The sequence below is a fragment of the Hyaena hyaena genome, unplaced genomic scaffold (assembly GCF_003009895.1).
Source record: "Hyaena hyaena isolate Hyena2069 unplaced genomic scaffold, ASM300989v1 scaffold_20, whole genome shotgun sequence".
Lineage (NCBI taxonomy): Eukaryota > Metazoa > Chordata > Mammalia > Carnivora > Hyaenidae > Hyaena > Hyaena hyaena.
In genome coordinates this window covers 3199336-3226266 of record NW_024080652.1, presented here as the reverse complement: position 1 = coordinate 3226266, position 26931 = coordinate 3199336, and the positions used below count along the sequence as shown (strand labels likewise).

Below are 26931 nucleotides of genomic sequence, written 5' to 3'. Positions count from 1 at the left end.
AAGTTAAAAGAAACAAAAAAAGAGAAATGAACGGGATAAAGATTTCTAAAGAAGAAATAGAGCTGTCGTTATGAACAGATGATAGGACTTCTCTGTAGAAAACTGGGATAGAATTAATAAAGAAGAGAATTCTCAAGAGTTTCTGGCCATAAGGTGGAGTGGCGGCTTAGAGCCAGTCATTAAAAGAAGAAAAATATTCAAAAATCAATTGTGATCCTACAAGTCAGCAGAATGTCAGAAAATGTAATTAAAATTACACACACATTAATTAATCCTCAGGGCCATCTTGTGAATAGGACTACTGTCTTCACTTCACAGATGAGGAGATTAAGGCTCATAGAGAACCTGAGAAATACGTCCGGGATCACAGAGCAGGGAGAGAGTGGTGAGGAAAAGGGGGCATCAGGTCTGCCTGATGCAGAACCCATACTCTTTCCATCACTGCTTTCGGGTGCACTCGTTGCCCCTGATTTGCCTGCCTTTTTCAGGGCCGAGTGAAGGCAGGGATAGTGAGCCCAGTGCTTTTGTCAAGGAGAACACAGCTGAGAAAAATAGATTTCAGTGAATTGAAAGACGTATCATGTTCCTAGACAGAGGACTCACCATCCTCAGGCATCAACAAGAGTAGCCAGAAAGATCCTAAACAAGTCAGGTGGTGTGTGTGCATGAGTGTGTGTGAGTGTGTGCATGTGAGTGTGCGCATGTGAGTGTGCGCGGGGTGGGGGGGCGGTCAGGAAGACCTCACCAGATAAACAGATATAACACGGTGTAAAGCGTCTATAATCAAACAATGTGGTGTTACTGCATGGGTAGCCAGGCTAATAGAACAGAATACAAAGTTCAGAAATGAGCCCAAGTGCATATGGGAATAATATTACGAATCAGGAGGAAGAAAAAACCACCATGGAACTTTTTATTAAATGGCTTTGAGATAATCACATAGTTATTTGCAAAATTATAAAAATGGATTCAAACCTCACTCCACACAGAAGGACAAATTCCAAATGGTTGGGGAGTTAAATGTAAAAAAGTGAGGTGAGTTTCTTTATAACCAGAGGGTGGGGAAAACCTTTCTCTGACTGACAACACAAAAGCATATAAAAAATGACTGATAAACTAGACTTTGATTTTTTTGGAGTGGGGGGAGGCATGGTAAGAATTTACATACACAGCTGATGGGAGTGCAAAATGTCCCAACAAATGTGGTAGAGGGATCTGCTAACGTCTGGAATATTTACACAGTCACTGTCTGATGCAGCAAGTCCTACTCCCAGGAATCTATCCCCAAAATTCCAGATGACTGTGCAAAAGGCCGAAGACAGCCTTTGGGCAGAATAATGTCTGCACACTGGGGAATTCCACACCCACGTCCCTGGGACCTGTGTGTGTTACCTGACCTGGCGAACGGGACTCAGCGGATGTGATTAAGGTTAAGAACCTTAAGTAGGGAGATTATCCTGGATTATCTGAATGGGTCCAGTCTACTCACCCGAGTCCCTACAAGTGGCAGAGGGGGGCAGGAGGGGGCTCACAGACAGGAGATGAAAGGAGGGGGAGGAGGGGAGGAATGAGAGAGACCTGTCTCAGCTGGCTGGGAAGGTGCGGGAAGGTACAGGAAGGGGGGCCACAGGCCCAGGAACATGGTGGCCGCTGCAAGCTGGGGGTGGTGACGGTCAGCTGGGTTCTAGGACCGTGAGGAGGTGAATTCTGACAACCCCTGAACCAGAAGGACACGGATGGTCCTCTCGAGTCTCCGGACGGGGATGGAGCCCTGCCGACACGCTGATTTTAGTTCAGGAAACCCCGGCTGGACCTCTGACCACAGAACCGTGAGACGGCGCATGGGTGTTGTTTCTGCCGCTAAGGTCTCCGTCATCTGTTATGGCAGTAAAGGGAGTCCAGCGGCCTGGCACGTCGGCACCGGGGAGAGCTGCATCTGTGGGAAGGCCTGACAGCGCACACGGTCTTCTGGACCTGCATTCAGGCCAAGAGAGCCGTGTGCTGCGTTCTGAGTAACAAGTGGGGCCATAAACATGTGCAGTCGCTCATGTTGCAAAAGACAAAAAAGGATAAACTGAAAACCTAATATGGGGCTTTTGGGGGACAAGGCCATAGGGCAAAGGGGGAAAGGGGAACATGGATTTCTCTGAATACACCCACATATGGTTTTGACTTTGAGCTCATGCAAGTAAGTTACATGTTCAAAAATAAATCGAACTTAATATTTGTTAATGACTTTTTTAGAAGTAAAGTGATTTTTAAAGAAAGCATTCACTAAATACTGAAGCAAAAAGAACCAAGCCAAACCAAACCTTGAGATGAATGAACCTAGTTTTGTATCATGTTGATGATTCAACCAAACTGAAACTAACTTAGAAGTCAGGATTTTGACAGTACGTTGGGTGTAGCATAACACAATCCAAGGATAAATACGACTCTGCACTCAGTACCCTTTTTGTGAGTAGCACCATTGAAATTATAATTTTGAAACTCCTTATACAATAGTAGGAGATAGGAAGTAAGTCATGATGTTAGTGTTTCTAAAAACACAATTTCAGATAAAAGGTATTTCAAATGTAAACTCAAAGCTCAAGTAATCTTAAATATGAGTTGGAAATAGATGAAGGGTCCAAACCTAGAGACACAGAAGGCAGACTCGCCTTTGTAGGGGACAGGCAGGGGACAGGAGAGGGGGGAGGGAGGAGGCTGGGGGTCATAAAGGGCACACTAAAACTTCTAGGGGTGAGGAGTTTGCTCATCAACTTGACCATGGCGAGGGTTTCACAGGAATGCATACAACTAAGTCAAAACTTACTGAACTGTATACTCTAGAAATATCAAGTTTATTGACTGCCAATTAAACCTTGATAAAGCTGTTAAGAAATTTCCTTAAACAATTTAAGAAGAGTCATGACAACCAAATGCAGAGTGTCAAGTCTGCGTTGGATCTTGTTTTTCATCAAAACCATAGTAAAAAAATATTCTTGGGAAATTTGAATGTGGACTGATTATTAGATGGCAGTAAGGAATTTTTAATCACCCTTACCAGGTGTGATAATGGAATTATAATTTTGAAAGTATCCATTTTTTCTTTTATTTTAATTTTTAAAGGTTTATTTTTTTAATGTTTTTTAGTTTATTTATTTTTGAGAGAGAGACAGCGTGAGTAGGGGAAGGTCAGAGAGAGAGGGAGATACAGGACATGAAACAGGATCCAGGCTCTGAGCTAGCTGTCAGCACAGAGCCCAAAGCAGTGCTTGAACCTACCAACTGTGAGATCATGACCTGAGCTGAAGTCAGATGCTTAACTGATTCAGCTATCCAGGTGTCCCTAAAGGTTTATTTTTTTTAAGTTTATTTATTTATTTTGAGTGAGTGAGGGAGAAAGAGAGAGAGTGAGATTGCAAGAGCTCAGGGCAGAGAGAGCGGGAGAGAATCTCACAGCAGGCTCCATGCTGTCAGCACAGAGCCCGATGTAGGGCTCTATCTCATGACTGTGAGATCATGATCTGAGCCAAAATCAAGAGTTGGACACTTAACTGACTGAGCCACCCAGGCGCCCCAGAAGTATTCATATTTAATGTAAAGTTTTTATCAGAGGAAATACAGACATACAGAAAAGTGCACCAACCCTGGGCGCGTGCAGAAGATAAGCACACGTACGGAGCTCACTATCAGACCAAGAAGCAACGCTCCCAGCGTTCCATGGGCTCCAGTCCCCCTCTCCCCCAGTGGAACTGTAAGACCCCAAGGGGAGTTGGGATTCCAACCCCAAAGAGTACTTCTTGGTCTGGAACTTTACGTACAACAAATCAAACAGTATATACTTGAAACACGAGTCCAGCTTCATTTGCTCAACATCATGTTCATGAAATTTCATCCACATAATAGCTACGGACACCTATACTTTAGAGTCACATGCTAGAAATCTGTGGGGAGATGGTGTGCGGTCTGAGCTGTGCTTTAAAACACTGTGGTTGAATCAAATCCTCAGGCTATATGCCTTAAACTGAGACAGTGACGTATGCCAATTATGTCTCAATGAAACTGGGAGGAATGATGGACAGATGTGTGTATGTGTGTAATTGCGTGTGTGTGTGACTATGTATATGTTGAGAAGTCAAATTAGCTAACCAGATGAGCCACCAGCATTACCATTCCATACACAAATATCACCACATAATTCTGTGTAAATGACTTCATATAACACAACTCATACTACTTTTGATCTGCTTGTTTGGATTAAACAATATTTGTGGGAACAGCTTCTATGTCAGTAAGTCAATGAAGGTAATCTTTACTGTTATTTTTCATAGCTGCATTTTATGGCATAAAAGCATAAAAAAACCCCCACCTTGGCACCAATAAAGAGGGGGACCAGATGAATCTAGATAATAGATGAGTCTAGGTCATGGGAACATGGGAGTTCACTGTGTTATTGTCTTTCTCTTGGGTATATTTGAAATTTTTTATGTTCAAAACATAAAGATCCGTGGTCATGGGACAGCAGCACCAAGCAAATGTCCTGTGGCAGAGAAGGCGCTCTGTGTCCCCCATAGCATTTCCTCTTCTTGGGCATACTGAGTCCCTTCCCAGACCCCCTCATGTTAAGCTGGAGCCCTGCAACTGAATTCCGGAAGACAATACAGTCTGGTCCCAGAGGCATGAAGCTAAGCCCCTGTTTGGCGAGCCGCTACGGTGTGGGCATTTCCATGTCCTTATGTCCCAGCCGAGCCTCATGTGCAGGGTTAAAGCTCACAGACCTGCCCCCTTGGTATCCCCGGGGCTCAGCCGTCCCGTGACCCATGAGCAGTGGTACGCAGGAGGTCCCCACGTGCTCTACTGGCCTCGCCCAGGTATTTCTGAGGGACCTTTCTCTAAGGAAATCATTGTCGCAGTCCCGTTTATCGATGAGTCCCAACTAGCAGGTTTGCACTTTCAGAATCCTGCATGGGTTTTTGGAAAGAGTTGCTTAGTGAACATTTTGAGGATGCATGTGGAATTTGTCCTCTAATTCACTGCCACTTTGCAGAAGTGACTTGTCTCCCAAGAGAGTAGAGCACGCCTACTAATGTCGTTGGGATTTTCATATACACAAGAACAACGTGGAAACGTCACTGCTTCCACAGTTTGTCTCTTTAGCTTTTTATTTCCTGCTCTTGCAGGAACATGGAGTTGTGGCCCACATGATGCTCCCCAGTCCCATGGAGCCCCGGCTCGAGGCCCCTGTGCGACCTGCCCTCGGGCCTCCCTGCTGGGTCCTAGACTTTGGTGTGCAAGTTCCTTTCCCAGCAGCCTGGGTGCCTTTCTCCCAAGACAGAAATCCCTCCTTTTCACTTTATAGCCTGGAAAGTGCCTGGGAACAAGCACACTCGCTGCATAGTGTGTATTCACCCACGCATACATTTGGTGGCTAACTGTGACATGGAATTGAAAAGAAATAAATCAACCGTGCTATCCAATTTGGGTACCTATTTGGAGCCAAAACTTGAACACGAACGTCGATTACCACTCCCTCTATGGCCCCTGCAGACCGCAGGTCCTGTCCCTCCCTGGTGTACCCTCCCACATCCTGCCCTCCCAGCCTGTTGTCTCCAGTCTCTTGTTCTCCAAACACGGCCCCTCCCCAGCCCCGTCCCGAGAGTCACCGTGTTGCTGACCAGCCATTCTGCAGTCTCCTGCTGCCATGTGCGGGCCCCATACGGCCCTCTGGAGAGCCAGCTGTCCGCTTCCGCAAGCACATACCTGTCCCTCTACGATCCACCTGCAGATGGACGTCTTCCCGTCGTAGCCAGGGCGGAACTGAAGTATGGCTGAGCGGGGACTGATGTTGGAAATGACCAGATTGGACGGGGCACCAGGGAGCTCTGGGGACAGAGGAGAGGGGAAACATGGAGATGCAAGGCTCCGAGAGCTTAGGAAATGCATCGAATGTGTCGGCAAGGACAAGATGCCTGGATTTGTTTTCAAAGCCCCGTAAGTGAGGAGCACTGCTCCCTGGGATCGTGACCTGAGCACGGTCCTTTCTTTCCTAGGGTTGCCCGTCGCCCCACGGCCTCTGCAGTGGGCTGAGGACATGTGTGGCTTCCAGACGATAAAGTCGGCAGGTAGGACTCACTCGTCTCTGTGCACAGCCGGGAAGGAGTAGCTACGGGCTGGAGGTGGAGAGTGTGAGCGGATGTCGTTCTTCCCGGCCCCAGGAGGAGCACAAAGGCCAAACAGCTACCGTCTCTTTGGTGATGCCCGAGAAGCCGGCCCAGTGGGGTGGGGCGGGCAGGAGGCAGCAGGCACCATGTACGGCTGCCAGGTGCACGGGTCCTGAGCCTTAGGCTCCCGGGTCTGGTTTCCAAGACAACCACACTCAGCTGAGAAGGCAGGGCTCGGCCCACTCCTCCTGAGTTCAGTTGCTCCAGCAACTAAAGGAGCAGAAAGCAGTGTGTGTGTGTGTGTGGGGGGGGTGTTCTGAACATACTCTCACCCCGGTAGGTTACCTGGGGCCTCAGCCTCCCCGAGTAGAGGACTTGGGCAAGCTGTTCCCACAAAGATCCCGTCCTGCTCAGAAGGGAGAAACTGTGAATCCAACATGTGGGCTCTTATCTTACTTGGCAGCACAAATGGGGAAGATTGAGGTGGGGGCGAAGCAGGCAAGGACACCACGGAGGCAGCAGAGAGTGTGTGCAGCCCGAGCGTCTGAGGCACTTGTCCCGGTCTGCCCACGCTGGGGGTACTGAAAACTGGGACGTGCGTGTGGACAGTAAGGCCGCATTAGTGGTCAGAGGAGCAGCAGCACAGGCAGGGTCCCTAGGCCCTCAAGGGTCCTTTCCGCATCTAGTTTAATGACTCTGAAGCGGAAAATGTTTAAATCGAAGGACAAGGGACTCTTGTCTTTGTATTTCTCAGCTCCCTGGATTCTTTAAATGGTGCTCCAGATATTTAATGGCTGTGAACCTGAAGCGCAGCAAGGAGAATACGGTCCTCCAGCGCGATGGGATGGTGGGCGTGAGTTTGCTTCTAGACGAATCTCAGGGTGCTCAGGGAGGCCCCGGACCCGTGTCTGGGTGCAGGTGAGTTCACCAAGGCTAACTTGGCACAGTGGGGCCCTCTCCCCTGGAGTTCTCGCTCTGTGGTGACTCCAGAGGTCTGGACGGTGCCCGAGCTGACTCGGGGGACCTGGACACACATGGCACTGCTCCCCGAGTCTCTGTGCATCGCTGAGCGCAAGACGATCCTAACACACCCAGTGTCCTGCTGTCATCACTACTTATTAGGGCGTTAACGGTGTTTTAAATGTGTGCCATGGACAGCAAATAAACGAATCTTTCTGTAAGCCAAAGACCACTTTCTTTCAAAAAGTAAACTTGTTTTGTAAATGCCTTTAAGAGACACTGGATTGCCTCAAAGCACGGTCCCTGACTGCCTGAGCACCCGCGCAGGCCCCACACTGTGCTTCCACAGCAGCCCCTGGGATGGGCTGTGGGTGGCCGTGTGGTAACCATTTATCTGGGGACAGAGACTGGCTTGGGGACCTTGCCCAGCTAGCAGGGTAGGTGGCCAGTGGCCTCTAGACAGTGTCCTATGAGGTCGCGCTGCTCAGAGGAGATGAGACACCGTGCCCTCTTCCTGTGCTGCACACAATGAGGGGGACTGCGGAGCTCTCGTGAACGCGGCCCCTGTGAGGAGAACGCACTCATTCCTTTTTTTACTCTATGCATTTTATTTGCTTTGCATCCCCTCCAGATCGCGTGTGTCCCCCTTACAAGAAAGTGGCTGGTTGTGAAGGTGGAATGGGAAGGGGGTGTGTGGAGGGCACGATGGGGGGACATGCGGACTTCAGAGGGGGCTTTAGGGCCTTCCGCTCAGAGACCAGCCAGCATGCAGCAAGCTGGCGTCTTGGACACTGCCAGAGACTGATAGCTGAATTACAGAGTCGATCTGAGAGCCCACACACTTTCCTATATTCACTTATGTATGTGAATTCCCAGGAAAAACATGTATTTTAAACAGAAACTTTAAGATTAGGGAGAAAAGAGGTGAGTGCCATTCTCTGAGGCTGGAGTAAGCGTGCTGCACGTTCAGGGAGATAATCTGAGTCCCTGGTGCCGGGGAGAGTCTGCCTCTCCCTCTGTCTGGAGGATCTTCCGCCCCCTCTGCCTCCTTCTAATCCTTCTTATCTCCAACCGAGTCTCCATTGTGTCATTCAGGGAATGAAGTTTCAGGCTCCCTGCTCTCGGTTTTCATGCTGATGTCTCCCAGAGGAAGCTGGCGTCTTCCCCACAGGCCCTGACTACCATCTCCCTGGAGAGCAGCACCCTGAGGCCGGGTTGCTCCCGGGGCATGATTCCCCTCCCCCCTACAGCAGGTGCTGGCGGACAGGGCTGACTCAGGTCACGGGGCCCACTCACCACCCTGCCGCCAGCAGGAAGCCAACACCCCCATTCTGAAGGTGCCTGGTGGCCGGGACACAGAGTGCCATCAGCCCCGGGCATCCGCCGTCTCTGTCCTTAGAGAGGCGGCAGCAGGGCTCTACTGACCTGGGGGCACTCCCGAAGAAATGGTGGACGAGGTCGCCAGGCCAGCCCCCGCGGCGGTGATGGCGGCCACGGCGATGGTGTATGTGGTGAGTGAAGACAGTCCTCTGATTTTATACTCGTGAGCCGTGCTGTTGAGGGTGTGGGTGAGGCGGGAGCCATTCCTGCCGTACACCTCCCAGGAGACCTGGTAGCCTACGAGAGAGCACATGGTTAGCGGGCTCCCTGGGAGCCTGAGGCCGCCATCTCTGAAGGTCTGCATCCAGGCGGAAGGAGGTCCTGTTTCCCGGCCCCAACGAACCTTGGAGTCGCCCCATCGCCCCTCCCCAGCCCACAATGCCCGTCCCCTGAGACCTGGTGGGCTGCTCATGTTTGGTGACCTCAGCACCTGAGCTGAGTGGAGGAGAGATGAGTGATGGGCGCCAGCCCGTGGTGTGTGATTTCAACTCTTGTCAAAACTTGGATGTGTTTCATCAATATTTCCATTTTTGTAGGCTGGTATTTTCATTATACCCTCCTCTAAATCAGGAGCCGGCTCCTGGGTTGCAGCTAACGTGTGGAAACACTGCCACTTTCTCCCTCATGACATGATTGATAGATGTTCTCTTGCGCACAAAGCGCTTTGCCTAAAAAGTTCCTTGGTGCCTGGGTGCACGACTTCTGCTGCCTCCCCACCTTCTGAGCCTCCCGTTTTCCCGGCGAAATTTCATCTTCCTCTGGACACTGCTTAGTCCGGGGGGTGGGGGTGGCTTGCCATGATAGTTTAGTCGACCTTGGATGCTACTGTGATTTTAGGCTCAGGGAACAAAAGCCTCAGCAAGATCCTGAATCAGCCCCTGAGGAGGGGAGCTGATGTGATTACAGGCCCCTCACAGGGCCTCCTGAGGGCGAAGACAGTGATGGGGGAGCTCCTGGGCCCACCGGCGAGGGAACTCCCGAAAACGCCCGCTCTTCCTTCTTTCCAGTCGATAAACTTGGGACACTGAAGCACTGAGAGGAGGCTTAGAGCTCGTTCTGATGAAAGCAATAAATATCGTTAGGAGCTTATGCTTGCAGGTAAATAAGAATTTAGAGAGCATCTCGGGATTTTAATATTTTGGAAAAAAAATTTATGTCAGAAGCTGCTGTCCGTCTGCAGTCCCACAGCCCGGGGACTTCGGGGTGCGGACACCAGGCCCCCAGGATAGACCATGCTGATGGGGTATCTGGGGTGAGAGAGCCCCACACGTGCCCTGCCGGGTGAGCCCCCGCTGCTCTGCTCTTTCTACCCCTAGACTTGCCTTCTTCACCCCCTGCCCCATGTCCAGCCTCTCTCCTCAGTGTGCCAGACCAATCCATTCTTTTCATTTTGCCAATTCAGAATTTTAGATCTTATTGTATGATTAAAAATCAAAGCTTCTGGGCAATGAGTACTAACGGCTTTAGACATGCATTGTGTTCCTGGTGTTCTGAGCACACTGGTTCATCTGATCCTCACAGAGACCTTCCCAGCCGGTGCCATCCCTGCCCCTCTACAACAGGGAAATCAAGCAGCAGAGAGGGTCGTGAGCTTGCTGGGGACGGCTGGCCTGGACTGTGTGCTCCCCACAGAGCCTCCGAGCATGACCCTGTCTCCAAAGCCCTGACCTAGCCTCCACCGGGCACATCTCTGTGCTGTTTGATGGCCAGCATGTTCCCGGAATGTACAGGAGAAGGAGGCTTCGTGTAATGCCACTGGCTTGTCCGTCAGATGGATTTATCTGTTTCAGATCTGTTGGTTATCAGACTTTATGGAAATGCAGCATGCTGCTCGTCGTGGCAACCTGGAGTCCTCGCTGGGAGGGGCAGGCTTGCTGGGGTCCGTCAGCATCACACCTGACCGCTGGGGGGGCCACGACCGTTGCGGAATGACGCTCATCTACTCAGGAAGGGCGCAGGAAAGCACGGCTGTGCAGGGCGGCTCTGGCCCACGGATGTGTCACCTGCTGCAGCCACCAGAGAAGGCAGGAGAGGCCGCCAGGCCAGCACTGGGCGCCTTCAGCAGGCCTTCTACCTGCTCCGAATGCTGCCTAACGGAGACTAACGACTGCAGGAGCTTCAGAAATAATTTTCTGTTGATCTGAAGTAAATTCTCTACAAGAGAGCAGTACATCCAATCACAAGCTGTCTGTCTGCATCCCGGCCCTCATAAATCAGAGTTTACGCTGGGAGAGGGGAAGATGCTGGAATTTACAATAAGCGCAATGGGCAATTTGCTCAGCAGGCATGCCACCCCTGCTTGGGGCTGCCCTCTCTTTCTGGCCGTGAATTGACTGGGAGGCACAGGGCTGCTCACGTCGTGTCGGGATGGATAAAGAATGCTTTCCTCCGGGCAACTCGGCCACCGAGCACCCCATGCGGAGGACCACACTGCGCCGCTGTCATCGGCCCCAGCAGCAGCTATGCTGACAAGGAGGCTCCAGAAGGACAGTTGGTGGCGTTTGGAGGCTGGGTTTGCCCACAACCCGGGCTTTCCTTTTGCTGCACTTGGTGAATCATCCACCTGGAGCCTGGGGCAGACTGCAGGGTGCTGCCGGCATGCCTGCCAGGAACCCACTTGAGGGAGGGTGCTGACCTGTCAGAGCCAAGCCTCCTGGGCCAGGGAGGGTCTTTCCAAGGGCAGGGCCACCAGGCCTCCCAGAGCTGCAGGGACCCCAGGCACACTGTAGAGTTTGAGCGGGAAAGTGGACAGCACAGGGCAGACAGGGCGAGGCAGGGACCACATGACCGGTGGGGAAGGCGGGGGCATCTGCCTGCGGCACTGAGGTCACAGTGGAGCCAGACCGCAGTGTGGTGAGCTGCCAGCCTAGGACCCTAGTGGGCAGGAGCTCCAAAGGCCAAGCCCTATGCTCAGCTACAACAGTCTGCTGCTTGTAAGCACAGGTATTTGTTTAAATAAAATACGAAAATGAGTTCATTAAGCCCTATTAGCTGCTGAGAACAGATGATCATAAATCGCAAGTATTGGCAACCACCGCTCAGCTGTGCCATGCTGGCTCTGCTCGGTGATTACGTGTTGTCTGTGCGCCTACCCGCAGATTTACACCAGGAGTGAGGTGTGCAGTACATTCACAAAGGACAGGGCGTGGGCCAAGGGTGTATCTGTCGGAAGGGACGTCTCTGTGTCCACATATGTCCACCAAGGAGCGCCGGCCAGAATTCTGAGACACGGCAGTCACGGAGCCCAGGCACGCACACGGGGACGCCCGCCTCTGAGGTGGGTGCTGAGCGCAGCTCTCGTTCTGGCCACAGGACGGGACAGGGCCCGGAGGGGTCTGAGCCGGATGCCCTTTGCTTCCAAGGGCAGCCTTCCTCCAAGTGCTTCTCCTGAGCCCTGCTTGGTTTGCTTTCTCCCCGCTCTGCCTGGTATAAAGCAACGTTAAACTACACCGGCTCCTGCTGTCTCAGCCCACCCCGCACTTTGTTCAGTTTCTGGGCTCCTGGTGCCAGGACGCCTTTGAGGTTTCACACACTCACACCTGCCCTCCGATGGATGCTGTGGGGGCTGCCGGGCGCACAACAGATCTGGGCCCTGCTGTCTGGTGTCCACAGTGGCTTTTCCCTTTTCCTGGCAGTAGCCACTTCAGTAGGCACTTCAAAACATTAGCTCTGAGGGCAGAACCAGACCCACAAATGTACTCTGGTTAAAAGTTAGGGGTAGAGGCAGCATCAGGGCAGAGGTGCCCTCCGGGACGTGGTCTGAGCACAGTAGTCGGTAGGGGCCTCTCGCTGAGCTCAGGGGACAAGGTGGTGTTTTGTGGACAAACCGGAGAAACTTGCAGCAGGAAGATTCCTGACTAATGGAAGAGGACAGAGGAGTTGAGGGTAGGAAGGCAGCACCCAGGCTATGCCCCGGGACAGCCGGGTCACTGCCCGGAGTCCCAGAAACAGCATGGGGACACAGTGATGCTGGGTGCCTCCCACCCATGTCCACAGGGGACAACGGGACCCTCGGGCATGAGTGGTTCCCAATCTCAAGAACGGGGCGTGCCACACGCCTCTGCCCACATCCTGCCTCTGCAGAGCTGGGTTTCTGGTGGTATCTGTGGTATGGAAGCGGGTCCAACATAGGGACCGATGTGTGAAATGGAATCAAGGTGGCGGGGTCCGCTCTGGTCCCATGTTCGAGAAGGTGGGCAGAGCCCAATCCCGTCAGGAAGATGAGGAACACATGTCCTATTTGCTTGAAGAAGGAAATACAGATGTGTTTTCTTTCTATTAATTTCAAATTCAGCTGTTGAGTTGTTTGCACAAAGTGCGTTTTTTGCACCACTGACCTCGTAAAGAGAGCTGCCAGGTGTGTGAGGAAACTCGGTGGGAGGCTGTGGCCCCCAGAAGATGGAAGCCCCTGGGCTGGAGTTAGGAACATGGTTTGGACCCCACCACTGGCACAGTGAGGGGGTGAGGCCAGAACACAGACACTTGTCCCCCTGTGCTGGCCACATGACCCCAGATGTCCACACCCAGGGTCTCAGACAGGGGTTGTAAGAGGTGCTCTGGGTGCTTGTTCGAAACTGAAGATGACCCTGCACTGCTAAGGTGCCTGCCCGTCCAGGACACAGCCCGAGGCCAGGGAGTGGGGACACATCACTCCTGGTCTGTCTGGTGTGCGGCAAGCGTGCATAGGCTTCCGGACTGTCGGGCACAGGGGGGCCTTCACAGGCTGCTGTGGGCAGTCAGGCTACAGAATCATCCACTGAGGGGCAATGCAGCCCAGGCTCGTCGCTGACTCATGGACAGGATGGACACCACTCACTCAGGAGCTCAGTCCCCCTTAGGCCTCAGGGTCCAGGCTTCAAGGGCGGAGGCAGGAGCCCCGAACACAACAGGCGACACTGTGGGCAAAGGCCCAGAGCGGGTGGCCACGCTGTGGGAATGGGGCTGCTGGCTTGGCCTTTCATGAAGCACTCACTAAACGGAAGGGGCCGGCAGGGCCGCCGCTCTGGAAGGGGGCTGTGTGTGGCCGCCTGGGGCCTCCTCCCTACAAACCCGTGACAGCTGGCTGGTGTCCAGATGAAGACACAGAGGGTCTGAGAGGTGAACTAAAGCCCCCAGAGCCGCTGCAACAGTGGAGCATGGTCCTTCCCACCCTGACCTGAGGCCTAAACCTGCGTGGCTGTTACCAAACCCAGAATTTACTTTTTTCAAGCCAAGATTTAAATTACGCTTGAATAAATGGTGAAACCTTTTCTATATGACAAAAATCAAAGCTCTTCAACAGGTGAGCTGCTCCCCAGAGACACCTGCAGCAGGAGAGGAGCCCACCTGTGGGCTGGCTGGCTGTCCTCACCTGGGGTACCCTGAGGGCATTGTACGGAGGGTGAGGGGAAGGCACCTGGGCCAGGATACCCGGGCTTCCTTGTGCAGCCCCGGCATTCTGGCTGCTGCCTGATTGCAGGGTTTTACGAAGCATCTGCACACAGTAGGCGTCTGGTGCATGCATGCGGAAGGAGTGCCCTCGGCCTCAGCATCTTCTGAGAATCCATCACAATATCGGCACATACTTGGCCGCGTCGTCTCGTGAATCGAGGGGGGTGGTGTGCGCGAGGCAACGCCCCACAAAATGTTGATTCCCCTGACCAAAGGCTCTAGATGTTTGTTAAGATAACACAAGGAGGCGTGGCCTGGAAAGGTGCGGCCATCAGGGAAATGCCCCAAAGGAGGTGGGGTCCAGGGGCGTGAGCTCGGGCATGGTGACCAAGCCTCGTGCCCTCTGCTGATGGCCAGGGGGACACGGCCACTTCTGGAAGAGGTCGCTGGTGCATGCCCTCCCGGCAGGCTATGGTGGGTAAGGCAAGGCCGTCACCCTTCCTGGGACCCAGTTGCATTTCCTTTTTCCCAAGACAGGGACTCTAACCTGTAATAACGCCATTTTTCTCCAGAGGTGCCTGCCAGCTGACCTTGAGGGAGGTGTCCAGAATCTCCGTGAAACTCAGGTGGCCCACAGCTCCTGGTCCTAGCAATTAAAAACAGTTGTCTGTTAGCACAAGAGCCCCTTTTCTTTGGGTCAGATTTGTGTGGGAAGTTCTAAATTGGGAAGGGTAGCCTGCAGGCCAGAGCCATACAAACTCCTCCGGAGGGGAGGGAATTCGAGGTGTAAGGCGTCCAGGCTCTGGGCATGTAATTTATTTTACTCAGCTTCACCCCAGCCAAGCTGAGAACCCAAGCGACAGGCAGTAGGACGATTATAGACTTCACTCTCCTTCTCCTCCATCTGATCTAATGAAACCACCAGGCCACACCAGCAGCGCCTGGCACCCGGGCATCCGGCCTGCGCTGTGGCCCTAAGCCGTTCTGACTTCAGAGGGCTGCAGGGCGGAATGGTGGCTTAACGATGAGCTGGCTGCGCTCGAGGCCTGTCTCTACCGCGATTCCTTATACTCTGTAAGCCTTTGTTTGCACCTCTGTACAATGGGGACCAGAAAAATAACTCCTGCGCGAGGTAAATGTGAGAATACAGTTGAATGAAACAATAAGAGCTACTAGTGGTCTTGGCTGCTATTCTTAGCTCCCAGTTGTCCTACTACCTGACACAAAGTCACGTCTGAGATGCACCCAGACAGGAAGTCCCAGAGGCCCATCATGAGGTCAACAATCCAAGGTCATGGACCCGCAGGGCCAGGCACCCCATGAGCAGCCTCCCGCCGGGACCCCTCAGACGCTTCACAGCGGCTGCGGCATGCAAGGCCAGGAGGAACAGGAGGAGAGCCGGGGGGAGGGGACTCCCGTCGCTCAGCACAGGACCCCACCCTCGGGGGTGGGGGGAGCCAATTCCCGCTGAGCTCTCTGCCCACATGACTCCTCCAGCCACGAGGACTCCTCCAGCCCGAACGGGCCACACTGAGATCTTTCTAATAATAACACAGTGTAATATTTCAAGTGTAAAATGGGAGAGCATGACGTCATGGGTGATGGGTGATGGCTGTCCAGCCGGAGGGCAGAGGAGCACACCCGGGGAGAAGCCTCAGCCCTTTTCGGGCTACAGCCGGCCTCTCGAGCGCACAGGTGGATTTGATACCAGGTCCTCAGCCGGTACTTGGATAAAGCTTCCTAACACAACTTGTGATTTGACAAAAAAAAAAAAAAAGGCAACAGCCTCGGCAAATACACTTATCTGGATGGAACTTTCAAAAGACTTTGTACGGATAAGCTCAAAAACTGACAAATGCCACTCTCTGAGCTGGGAAGATGGGAAAATAGAACAGCTGTTGAAACCCGCTCATCTTCCTCCCGTTCTGAGTTTCCAGAAAGACATTCTGATGGATTTTTGAACTGACTTGTTCTTTTTTTCAATCAATAATGCAGCAAAGAAAGCTTTTTGCTCCTTTTATATTCTCGGTGTTTCTGCTTCTTGGATTCCTGCCCAAATATGCTATCCTCCAGCTCTGCCGGAACCAGCTGGCAATGTCTGGGCTTAAAATTTATACTCTGTTTCCTCTTTGCTGCGCTGCCCACCCTTGCCACCCCGCCGCCAGGTCCCAATCGCAGGGGAGCCCTGCAGAAGTGCTGGATGTGCAGTGAAGGGAGGTGCTGTCGGCCAGAGAGCAAGGGAGGCTGTGCCTACAGCCCCCAGGGGCCAAGCTATCAGCCCTGCCTCCGCCTTTCTGTGAGAGAGTCCACATTCCGAGGAGGATATCCCAACCCAATTGTGACTCAATTAGAAAACCCTCAAAAGATGATATTACTTCTAGTTTTCTCAATTCTCAAGAAGAAATGTCCAATATTTCTTTTTACCTACTAATGGTCTAAATGCACTTCGTGTTCTATTTCCTGGCCACAGAGCTTAATGGGATGTTTCCCTACCATTTCTGTCTGCTTGTTTAACCAGCAACAATGCTCTTTCTTTCTTTCTTTCTTTCTTTCTTTCTTTCTTTCTTTCTCTCTCTCTCTCTCTCTCTCTCTCTCTCTCTCCCCCTCCCTCCCTCCCTCCGTCCCTCCCTCCCTTCCTATAAACAATCCAGCCAGAAGTTTTCTCTTGTTTGGAAGGAGTTATCTTCTTCCACTTTGTGTGTGTGTGTTTTTTTTTATTTTTAAAATGTTTTTTAAGGGGCGCCTGGGTGGCTTAGTCGGTTAAGCGTCCGACTTTCGCTCAGGTCATGATCTCGCGGTTCGGGTTCGAGCCCCGCGTCGGGCTCTGTGCTGACTGCCAGCTCAGAGCCTGGAGCCTGTTTCAGTCTGTGACTCCCTCTCTCTCTGACCCTCCCCTGCTCACGCTGTCTCTCTCTCTCTCCTAGAAATAAATAAAACATTAAAAAAAAAAAATTTAAAAAAAAATAAAATGTTTTTTAATTTATTTTTTGAGAAAAACAGAGTACCAGCAGGTGAGGGGCAGAGAAAGAGGGAGACATAGAATTGGAAGCAGGCTCCAGGCTCTGAGCTATCAGCACAGAGCCTGACGTGAGGCTTGAACTCATGAATCGTGAGATCGTGACCTGAGTTGAAGTTAGATGCTCAACCGACTGAGCCACCCAGGCACCCCTGCCACTTTGTGTTTTTAATAAATACCCTCTGGGAAGGGAAGTCCACGACCCAGCTGGACCTGGCTGCGGCCTGAGTGGAGAGTTGCCTTGCCTCTTCCTCCAATAAATGAAATCGCAGAAAACAGGCACATAATGGAGATCTAGAAGGGGGATTCTCATAAAGTGTGTCCCCCACTAGCTCCCTCCCCACTCCGTCTACAGATGTGAGGGGGGTGGGCTGTGCTTTCCTACATATGAGTACAGAAAGGACCCTTCTTCCAGGCAAGGCTGCCTCCTTCTCCAAGCCCCTACCTGGGTCCCCTGCGTGCCCCCTCTGTACCCTCAGTCCCCAAACCCGCCGCTCCTGCATGACTGGGCCAGAGCCCAGCGGCTTCCCCTTGACTTAACCTCCTTACCCCACAGTCTGCCCACCTGATCCCTAGAGTGACATCAGGTGCTTAGGTGGCTTTAACTGCCAGGGATCTTACAGTCCAGGCACCCTGGGGTAGAACTGATTTCAAATGTTTCCATCTGCCTAGACCACATATTCAGCCCGATTCTATTAATGAGCTCCCCCATATTAATGAGCTCCTTCATATTAATGAGCCCCTCTCTATTAGCGAGGCCCAAATTCCCTGTGACATGTCTTCAGGGTCCATCTCCCCTTACTGCTGTCTCCACAGCCTGGAGGTAGACTCTCATAATTTCGTGCCTTCTTCCCAGCATCCTCCACCCGTACCTCCTGTCCCCCCATCACAAAACCCCCAATCAGAGCCTCTGGAACCACAGATATGCTCAAACAGAACCCCTAACAGAGAACCTTCGGTGGTTCCCCAATGCCCAGAATGTCTTTGTCCAAGTGCCTGAACTTGGTGGTCGAGACTTCTTGGTCAGCTCCCAGCTAGTTTTCCTGGCTCACTACCCGCCACCCAACTCCCACATGCTGCGCTGCAGCCATGCCCAACACCTTGTACCCCGTCTCACTCGCACACCCTCCTTGCTCTCATGGTTCTATTTCTTCTCCCTGAAGGGTCCTCAGCTGTTCTCTGCATGGATAGCTCAGTAGTCAAATTATCACCTCCTCCACAAGACTTACCCAATACCCCAGCTATTTTCTGTCCCTGCTCACTGTGTGGCTGTAGCCCCTTCTCCAGGCCTCCCTCCTTAGTGGCACTGGCCCTAGCCACTTCCCTCACGTCTGATTAGGGTGTAAGCTCTAAAGGCAGAGGTTGTGCTTACTTATCTTGGCAACCCTTTCGACACCCAGCAGGCTACCTCGCACATGGTGGACATTCCACAGACGTGTGAATGTTAAGTGTACAGACTTGTTTCTGTGTTGGATGGATTGGTGAATGAACCAGTCAGTGAGCATTTAATTATGATATAATTACAGTAGGAACAAGACTTGATGAGATAGGCATATATCCTTTTTTTAAAAATTTTTTCAATGCTTGATTTCTGTGAGAGAGAGAGAGAGAGAGAGCGAGCGAGCAGGGGAGGATCAGAGAGAGAGGGAGTCCGAAACAGGCTCCAGGCTCTGAGCTGTCAGCATAGAGCCCAACGCGGGGCTTGAACCCATGAACCGCGAGATCATGACCTGAGCCGAAGTTGGACGCCCAACCTACTGAGCCACCCAGGTGCCCCGGCATATATTCTTTTTTAAATGAAAAAGCTAAATGCGATCAACATTCTCCTTTAATCCTAAACTCTGGTGGTGAGGTGGGGGTGTGCTGCATAAAATTCACAGCTGAAAAGTAGGTTCCACAGAAGCATACATACTATTCTTTTCAAACACTTGTGATGAAACATTTACCAAGATTGACCATGTGCTGTACCATAGAGCAAACTTCAATGAATTTAAAGGAATTGATTTGAAATTATACAAAGTGTGCTCTCTGACCATAATGGAACCAAACTAGAAATCAATAGCAGAAAGGCAACAGGAAGATCTCCAAACACAAGGAAACTAAATAGCACACTTCTAAATAATTCATGGACCAAAAAGGAAGTCTCAAAACAAATAAAAATACATAGAATTGAGTGAAAATGAAACACAATATAGCAAAATATGAACAAGATATATCAAACTATGTGAGATGCAGCTAAAGCAGCATGGGGAGGAAAATTTATAGCACTTTTATAATAGTAAAGAGTTTAAATCAATAGTTTAAGTTCCGAACTCAAGAAATTAAAAAAAAAAAAGAAGACCAGAAAATAAACCCAAAGCATGCAGAAGGAAGAAAATATTAGCGGCAGAAATCAATGAAACCAAAAATAGGAAAACAATAGAGAAAACTCAATGAAATAAGAAGTTGGTTCCTCAAGAAAAAAATCAAGAAAACTGAGACATCTCAGGAAGAATGACAGAAATAGAAAAAGAGATCACCAATATGAGAAATGAACCAGGAACATGAGGGCATGTCCTGCAGCCACGGAAGAAGAAGGGAATACTGCCAGCACCGTGACACCCACACACATGACAATCACAGACACTGACACCAAACCAAGATTAAAGAGACAACTGAATAGCACTATGACCACGGGAGAAACTGAATGTATAATTAAAATGCTCCCCCAAAAGAAATTTCCAGGCCCAGAGGATTTCACCAGAAAACGCTACCAAACAAACATTTAAGAAAGATTGACACCAATGCCTCTAGAAAGCGGAAGGGGGGAATGCATCCCAATTTATTTTATGAGGCCAGCATTATCCTGATGCCAAAACCAGACAGTAAATACAGGAAAATAAAACTGCAGACCAATAGCTCTCATCAACTTGGATGCAAAAAATCTCCGATAAAGTATTAGCAAACTGAATGTGACAACATAAAAACTAATTACAAACTGCGACCAAGTGGGATTTACTCCAAGTGTGCAAGCCTGGCTCAACATCTGCAAACCAATCCACTGTATCTGTCCCCTCGCTGAAAAGACAAATCCCATCATCCTGTCACTCCATGCAGTCGAGGCACCTACAGAATTGAATGGGCAAGGCAGTCACGGTCACAGGGTGGAGTGAGATCTGGCTTATGGAGGGTGTGACAGCTTAGGAGTCGAAGTCACAGTTTATCTGGTAAGGAAGTGAGCTTGCCGGGCACTCAGTGGGCCAGAGCAGTCAGGGAGAGAGGAGGGGGTTCTGAGAACGGTCAGACTCTCCATCTTCTGAGAGAAGAACTGGGGTGTGAACAGAAGGATCTAAGATGGAAGCTGGGAGGGAGGAAGCTCATCCTGGATGGCCTTGACCTCTATAAAGGCTGCCTCTGAGCACAGCAGAGGCTGAGGCCACAGGGAGCAGGGCCCTACTGCCACGCTGCCCATCAGGGTCATTTGTGGGAACAGGGGGCTGGCCACACCCTGGACTGGAGGACAGACCAGTAACAGCCCTGGATGACAGTCTCTTAAATGTCTACTAGTTTCAATTGTCCTTTTAAAGAGAGGACACACTCACTGTAGAGATGAGAATATGCAGCAAAATCCAAACAAAAGTGTAAAACAAACCCTAATCATGCCACATAGAGATAATAACTGTCAAAATTATGACATATTTTTTTCAAGGTCTTATCCTGTGGAGTTTTATACATGTTGTGTTTTTGTAAAATTTGGATCTTGTACAGTTTTTTGCGTTATTTTTTTTCACTTATCATTAGATCACGATCATTTTCTCTCAAAACTTTTTTTAATAATGACACAATATTTAGTATAATGTCATAATTTTGTCAATCGCAACCCTTTGGAATATATGCATGTTTTTGTTGCCTTTTTTCCCCCCTAGTTGCAAATAACTGCAGTGAGCTACCCCATATCTACGTGTTTGTACACATCTGTGGTCATTTCCTCAGATAGCTTTGCCATATAATGCCTTCTGCAGTGTGATCTGGCCTGAGGGCAGAGCAGGAGCTGGTCTGAACTGACTAGATGGAGACAACACAAAGTCAAGGTGCTCAGGGGGGCTCAGGGTGAGATGCCTTGGGAAGGTTCAGGGAAGGCACAGGCTGGGAGGCCTGACGGGGCGTTCTAGAAGAAGGTGAGGGGATTAGAAGTTGAAACCTGGGAGAAGAGAATCCAGCAAGATGAAAGGCTGACCACATGGCTGAGACCAGACTGTTTCTCTTTGCCTCTGAGCTCTTTCCGCTAGCCAGGCTTCCCATTCCAGGGACCGCCATCCGCCGCTCATTACCATTACTTTCCACTGGCTTATCTGCCTGGAGGGCATAGACTTGGAACACTGAGGACACGGAGGTTCCTAATGACCCTCTGTGGGCTCCGCCCAATGCTGGACAAGACAGCGTTCCAGGCCCCCTTGACGGCTGGTAAGACACACGGCAGAGGAGTACTCACTGTCTTCATGAGTCCATACGAGCTGAGGTGTGCTTGGAGGCCCGTCGCCCGGAGTGGTGAAACACAGGACTGACGTAAAATAAGCAGTAAACTTCTTCAGGTTTGTTATATACCCGTGGTGGACTCCATGGAAATCTGGTGCAATGGTGACCACGGTGATGGCCTCCGGGACCTCAGCCGGCCATGCTAGAAGCTGGGATGGGACAGGTCGAGAAAGAGACCCTTATTAATTGCATGTCTTCATTCTCAAGTTTGTCTCAGAATTTTATTTTGTGATTAAGAGAACTTCAAAGAAAGCAAAGTCATGATCAAGAAACTCCATAAATCCTACATTTTATAGTCCCACTTAAACATACTGACTTTAAGAGATATCTCCTAGATTATTGAGATTATATATTTGTATATGTTTTATACATGTCCATATAAATAAAATCTTTACTCTAACTCATATTGGAATAACTGACCTTCCTCAAACCTTCACTTACTCTTCACTTAAAGATAATGCAGAACATACGTGTTTTCAAACACCAAGCAATAAAGACAGCATTGTCTTTATTCAATTTATTCAGGACAATGAACCACGAACACAAATATTTTTTCCAGATAGGCATCTGCTCTGGCCCAAAAAGAAGCCCCTTGATTCAATGGGATTGAATCTTAATTATTTATGTTATGTCACACTGGTTTTCTGAAAAGAATTGTAGGAGGTTGATTACAATTTTAAAGAAACATAGTACATCTACATTTTCTAAAGGACGCTGTTTTCACATGTGGGCAACACTATGTATGAGTGTGACTTCTAATTCCTTTTACGCCACACATTCCCAGGACTAATCGGGTCTGAAGGACACAAAGTGTATTTATACAGATCACACTGACACTGAGCCACCGAACAAATGCTCTGGTCTTGCCAATAAGACTTGACAGGAAAGTCAAGGAGGCAAAATCATCTTGGTTGATCTGATCAATTTGATTTTCTTTCAAAAAAGCTCTGACTGTAGATTCCTGTGGGCAATCAAAAAAAAAAAAAAAGAAAAAGAAAGAAAGAAAGAAAGAAAGAAAGAAAGAAAGAAAGAAAGAAAGAAAGAAAGAGAGAGAGAAAGAAAGAAAAAAGAAACAAAAGAAGAAAAGGCAGGGCAACTTTCTAGTTACATCTGCCTTTCTAGTGAAAACCAAAAGTGTTTTTGTAAGTTGAATCCAAATGGAAAATAAATGCGAACCATGTGTCTAAGGAAATAATACTCTCCACATCTGAAATTATTCAGGAATGTGAGTAGACTAGATGGAATCCCTTCTCCATGAAGATCTTCCCTGAGTCTACCTGCTACTGCAGAACATCTGTGAATACGTTAGAGGCAAAATTAAGACAGGACCCCAAGTCCAACCAGAAGCTAATCTAACTGACAAAATAAACTATACTTTGAAAGTAATGTCCAAATACATCTTTGAAGGTAACATATTCTGGTAGCTAAGGACAGAAGGAGGCTGGATGGAGGGGATCTGTCTGTGTCTGTACTTCAGTCCAGGTAGGTGCCCTAGATTCACTGGTCTTTGGTTCTATGAACAGAACTCTCCCTTAAATCCTTAAATCCAGAGGGGGTAGGAACAAATACCCTTACTTGATAGAAATATCATTCACTTGTGTCCAGTGCCCTTCGTTCTTCTGAGAGGACTCCTTTCCAGGAAGACATGGTTTGTACAAATCTTGATTCCAATCAATCAAGATAGGTTCTTCCACTGGCAATTTTAAAATGAATGGGTTTGCTCAAAAGACATTGCTCTGTTATATATGAACCATCCACTCGAAAATTAATAATTTGAGTTCCTGAACCAGTAGGACTGATAAGACCTTGGATAGATGCTGACCCAGTCTCCCAGCCCCTACCAAGGCCGACATACACTGTAACTCGGTGTGGTAGGTTCTTGATGAAATGGGGGGTGGGCAGCCTTCTCGTTGGTCACAAGACCATGACACAGCAGGACAGCCACCCAGGGCTCTGCACTAGGTCCATGTACCTTGTATCCCTGGTTGATGCCATTGATGAACTGCTGAGGTGGAGGGTTCCACAGGAACTGGATGGTTGTGGAATTCACGGCGTCCGTCTGCACGTTCTGGGGGGGCGCAGTAGGCACTGTTCCCAGGCAGTTGTGGAGGACAGCGAAGCACATGGCAGGAGGCACAGGAGGGAGAAGAGAAGAGAAAGACACCCTTAGCTGCCATTCATGATTCACAGGCAATTATGGCATCAAGAACAGCGAAGTGTGATGAATGTTTTCCGAGGCTAATAGTGGCATTACAGAGAAAAAGAACTGGGCTATTTCTCATTTTCTGCTGGAGAATTCTTTAAGGCATAGGCAGAAAAGTGGACTGGATCATCTCATTCCACGGGTGAGGCTTTCCCAGGCATCCCGAGATAAATAGCTAATGAAAGCTTTCTCTGGTTTCTTTTTCGGTTACTTGGCGCGTGAGATCCAGGCAAGGTTCCATCTAGAAAGTCCCTCTGCCATCAGACACCACTATGTTTCAAGCCCATTTATCCTTTGTGTGTGGGGGGGGTGGGGGGGTGGAAGAAGCATCCCTTCCCATATGGATTATTCATTCATTTGGAGGCTAAATCTCTCTTCGTCTGATAGAGGACCACCATTTTTAAGGTTTTCCACTCTTTCTGTCTTTCTGTTATTGACCAGCTATATACTTGCCAAATGGCCTGCCTTCTAGGAAGTCATGTTCTAGGGGAGATACTCATGTAACTGAAACAGGCAAACTGTTCCCTGGTGCAGGAGACACACAGGGAGGACTCTGCCCTAGGAAAGCAGGGGAGCCTTTGGGTCAGGAGGCATCCGGACTAGCTCTGGAAGGACAGGCCTTGAGAATGGCCTTCTCGGCCCGGGAAATGAAGTGCCCAAGGCCTGGGGCTATGGAAACCCTGGCCTACCGTGAGAAAACGGTGAGGCTGGCAAGACATGGGGCGCACGGGGGCAATGGGGCTGAGGAAGTGGATTAGGCTGCTTTGGGCATTACCTCATGTGCCAAACCCAGTGGTTGATCGTGTATACAGTAGGCAACGGGGAATCAGAAGCATTGTGGAAAAGTGATGTGACCTGGCAAACCACTGGAGGACAAGAACCCCAGTGGCCTCGAAGGAGGGGACTAGCTCCCTGGCAGTGACATCCAACTCTCTGCACAGGAAGGTTGCCTGTTTCAGAAATAAGACACAGGAACCAAAAGGATCCTTTGGCTCAAGGTAAAGAAACAAAGACAACAGTCTCCTGGCCCAGAGCACGTGGGAACAGAGCACAGTCCTGTGCACACTACATCCTTCATTATTCTCTTCTTGAAAAGCTCACCTTGTTAGGCAAAAATAAAAAAGCATGAAATTTGCCCAAGCCCCTCAAGTGTGCTCTACAAGTCACGCTCTCTTCCCGTCTGCTCTGGACCATGGCTGCGCTAGACCTCGGTCCCTCCCTCCAGCAGCCACCGGGTCCACGGTCTGGTTCCCCACTCAGCATTTGTGGATTAAAACACCTAGGGAGATTGCGGTGCCTAGGATGCAGAAAGCTGGGAGGAACCTCACATCTAAGAACAAGAAAAGCTGAACCAACTACAAAATCTTAACTTTCCTTGAGCCCACAGGAAAGCCAAGGTCAACAGGGCAATGCAGTGGTCTGAAATGTTAAGAAAAGATGGGCCTCTTGCAGGGTGAGAGTGTGAGTGCCGCTCACCGGTGACAGTGCAGGGCAGAAGCATCGGGGGACACCGTACAGCCGGGTAAGGAAAACGCAGCTGCAATTCCTAATGAGCTGCTAGTGGCTGAATGGTGAGGATGCCCAGACAAGTTCAATATGGACGGACCGATAGACACACAAAGGAGAGAATTGCCACAGCCTTTCATCGGAAGCCTAGTGAGCCAGAAGGCGATGGAGTAAGATAGGTTTAAAGTACTGATGGGAAATCCTAACATCCCACAGAGTTCTTGTCCTGGGGAAGCATCATAAAGATGTTTTTGGAAAGATGACAACGGAGGGAATTCATCACTAGCAGACCCGCATACGAGAGAAGCTGGAGGAGTGCTGTCCGGCGGACACCCAAATAGCATGTCCATGCAGAGAAATGATGATGTCCAGCCATGGTTAAAATGAAGGTAGATAGATTTCTTTCCTTATTTTGACTCACTCTCAAATAGAGTTGACTGCTTAAAGCTGCAAGAGCCACATTGTATCGGGACTTGTAATGTGGGCAAGAGTGAAATGAATGGCCCCGATGGCACAAAGACGGGAGGAAGGGAGGTGCTGGAAGCATCCATTGATGAGGTTCTCACGTTATGCACGAGCTGTACTTCAAGATAAACTGTAATTCCCTAAAGATGTAGATTTTAAATTCCAGAGCGATCCCTAAATGAGCTTGAAAGAGAGATGGAAAACAAGGCAAGAGAGGGGAAAAACAACATAAATATAAAAATACCTAATTAATCCCAAAGCAGGCAGGCGAAGAAAAGAGAAAAGGAGGGAATAAGAGAGGGGACACAGAGAACATAATTGGCGGGTGACAGACTTTAACTTCGTTTGTGGAGAGTCCCATAAAATGTCAACAGTCTATACAGATGGTTAACAGACAGACTATCAGATGGAGGAGGAGAGGGAAGGAAAGTGCCAGAAGTGGCTGGGAGGAGGAGACCATCAAACGTGTGCCTTTTCCTCCTGGAAGCTGCGCTCTCTGGGATGTAGGCTCAGTGCTGGGGTTTCCTTGACTCTGAGACTCCATAAAGCCTTCCTGTCGAATGCTGTGGTGTTCTCTAGAACAAGTCCACACTGACCTAACACTTGTAAAGAACTGCAACTTTGCATAAATTAAGTGAGCAATAATTTCTTAGTGTCCCAAGAGGACATCTCACGTCTTGGCATCGTTTGGGGGCAATGGGATCATCACCCCGACAGGCTCGTGCTTTCCTGGTTCCGGCTGTTCACCCCAAAGTCAGCGGGTCTCTGGGATCCACCATAGTCTCAGCACCACAGAGCCCGGGGCCCTGGGGTCACCCAGTCAAGGACATGGTTCTGTCTTCCCTTCTCTCACCTGGAGTCATGGGAAGTCATGAGGCAAGGGTGGCTTGTGCGACACCGTTGCACCAAAGCTCATGGAGTCGGATGTGCTTTCCATGCCAAAGTCACAGGACCGCGATCCCAGAGGCTGATTCATTCTTCTCGCCCACCCCAGGCTCCATCCAAAACCTCACCAGTTCTCCTAGGCATCCTTCATTACTGTCAGCGGAAATGCCTCTCAAATTTGTGGACAGTGGAATAAAAATTTCTCTAAAGCGAGTGTTAAGAGCTACAGCCAGAAAAATCCTTCTTGAAAACAGCTTCCAACAGAGGCTGAGAGATCTTCCGCATGTGGGGCAGCAGAACACTCCCAACCCCCCCCCCCCCCCCCCCCCCCCCCCCCCCCGTGGATGGGACCTGTCTGCAGGCTTCAGGGGAGATCTTGGGAAGCCATGGCCTCCCGCTGCTCCCAATAAGGCCTCCGGACATTTTTTCCCCAGATAATTAGCATGTGAAGTGCGCTCTTTCCTGTCCCTAACTTCAGGCCTTGA

At 50.0% G+C, this 26931-nt stretch overlaps 1 protein-coding gene across 2 annotated transcripts in view; it reads right to left on the bottom strand.

Moving 5' to 3' along the window:
* SDK1 (sidekick cell adhesion molecule 1) overlaps window positions 1-26931 on the bottom strand; it is a 500361-nt gene that overhangs the window by 125624 nt on the left and 347806 nt on the right. The window contains exons 16-20 of one of the 2 annotated variants that reach the window (XM_039226081.1): window positions 23360-23475; window positions 21344-21536; window positions 14404-14502; window positions 8532-8723; window positions 5746-5867 (exon numbers count right to left, since the gene is read on the bottom strand). In XM_039226081.1, the coding sequence (XP_039082012.1) occupies window positions 5746-5867; window positions 8532-8723; window positions 14404-14502; window positions 21344-21536; window positions 23360-23475 (722 nt within the window). Of the gene's footprint in view, window positions 1-5745; window positions 5868-8531; window positions 8724-11121; window positions 11161-14403; window positions 14503-21343; window positions 21537-23359; window positions 23476-26931 lie in introns of those variants that run through there. The other variant, XM_039226082.1, reaches the window with a different exon arrangement.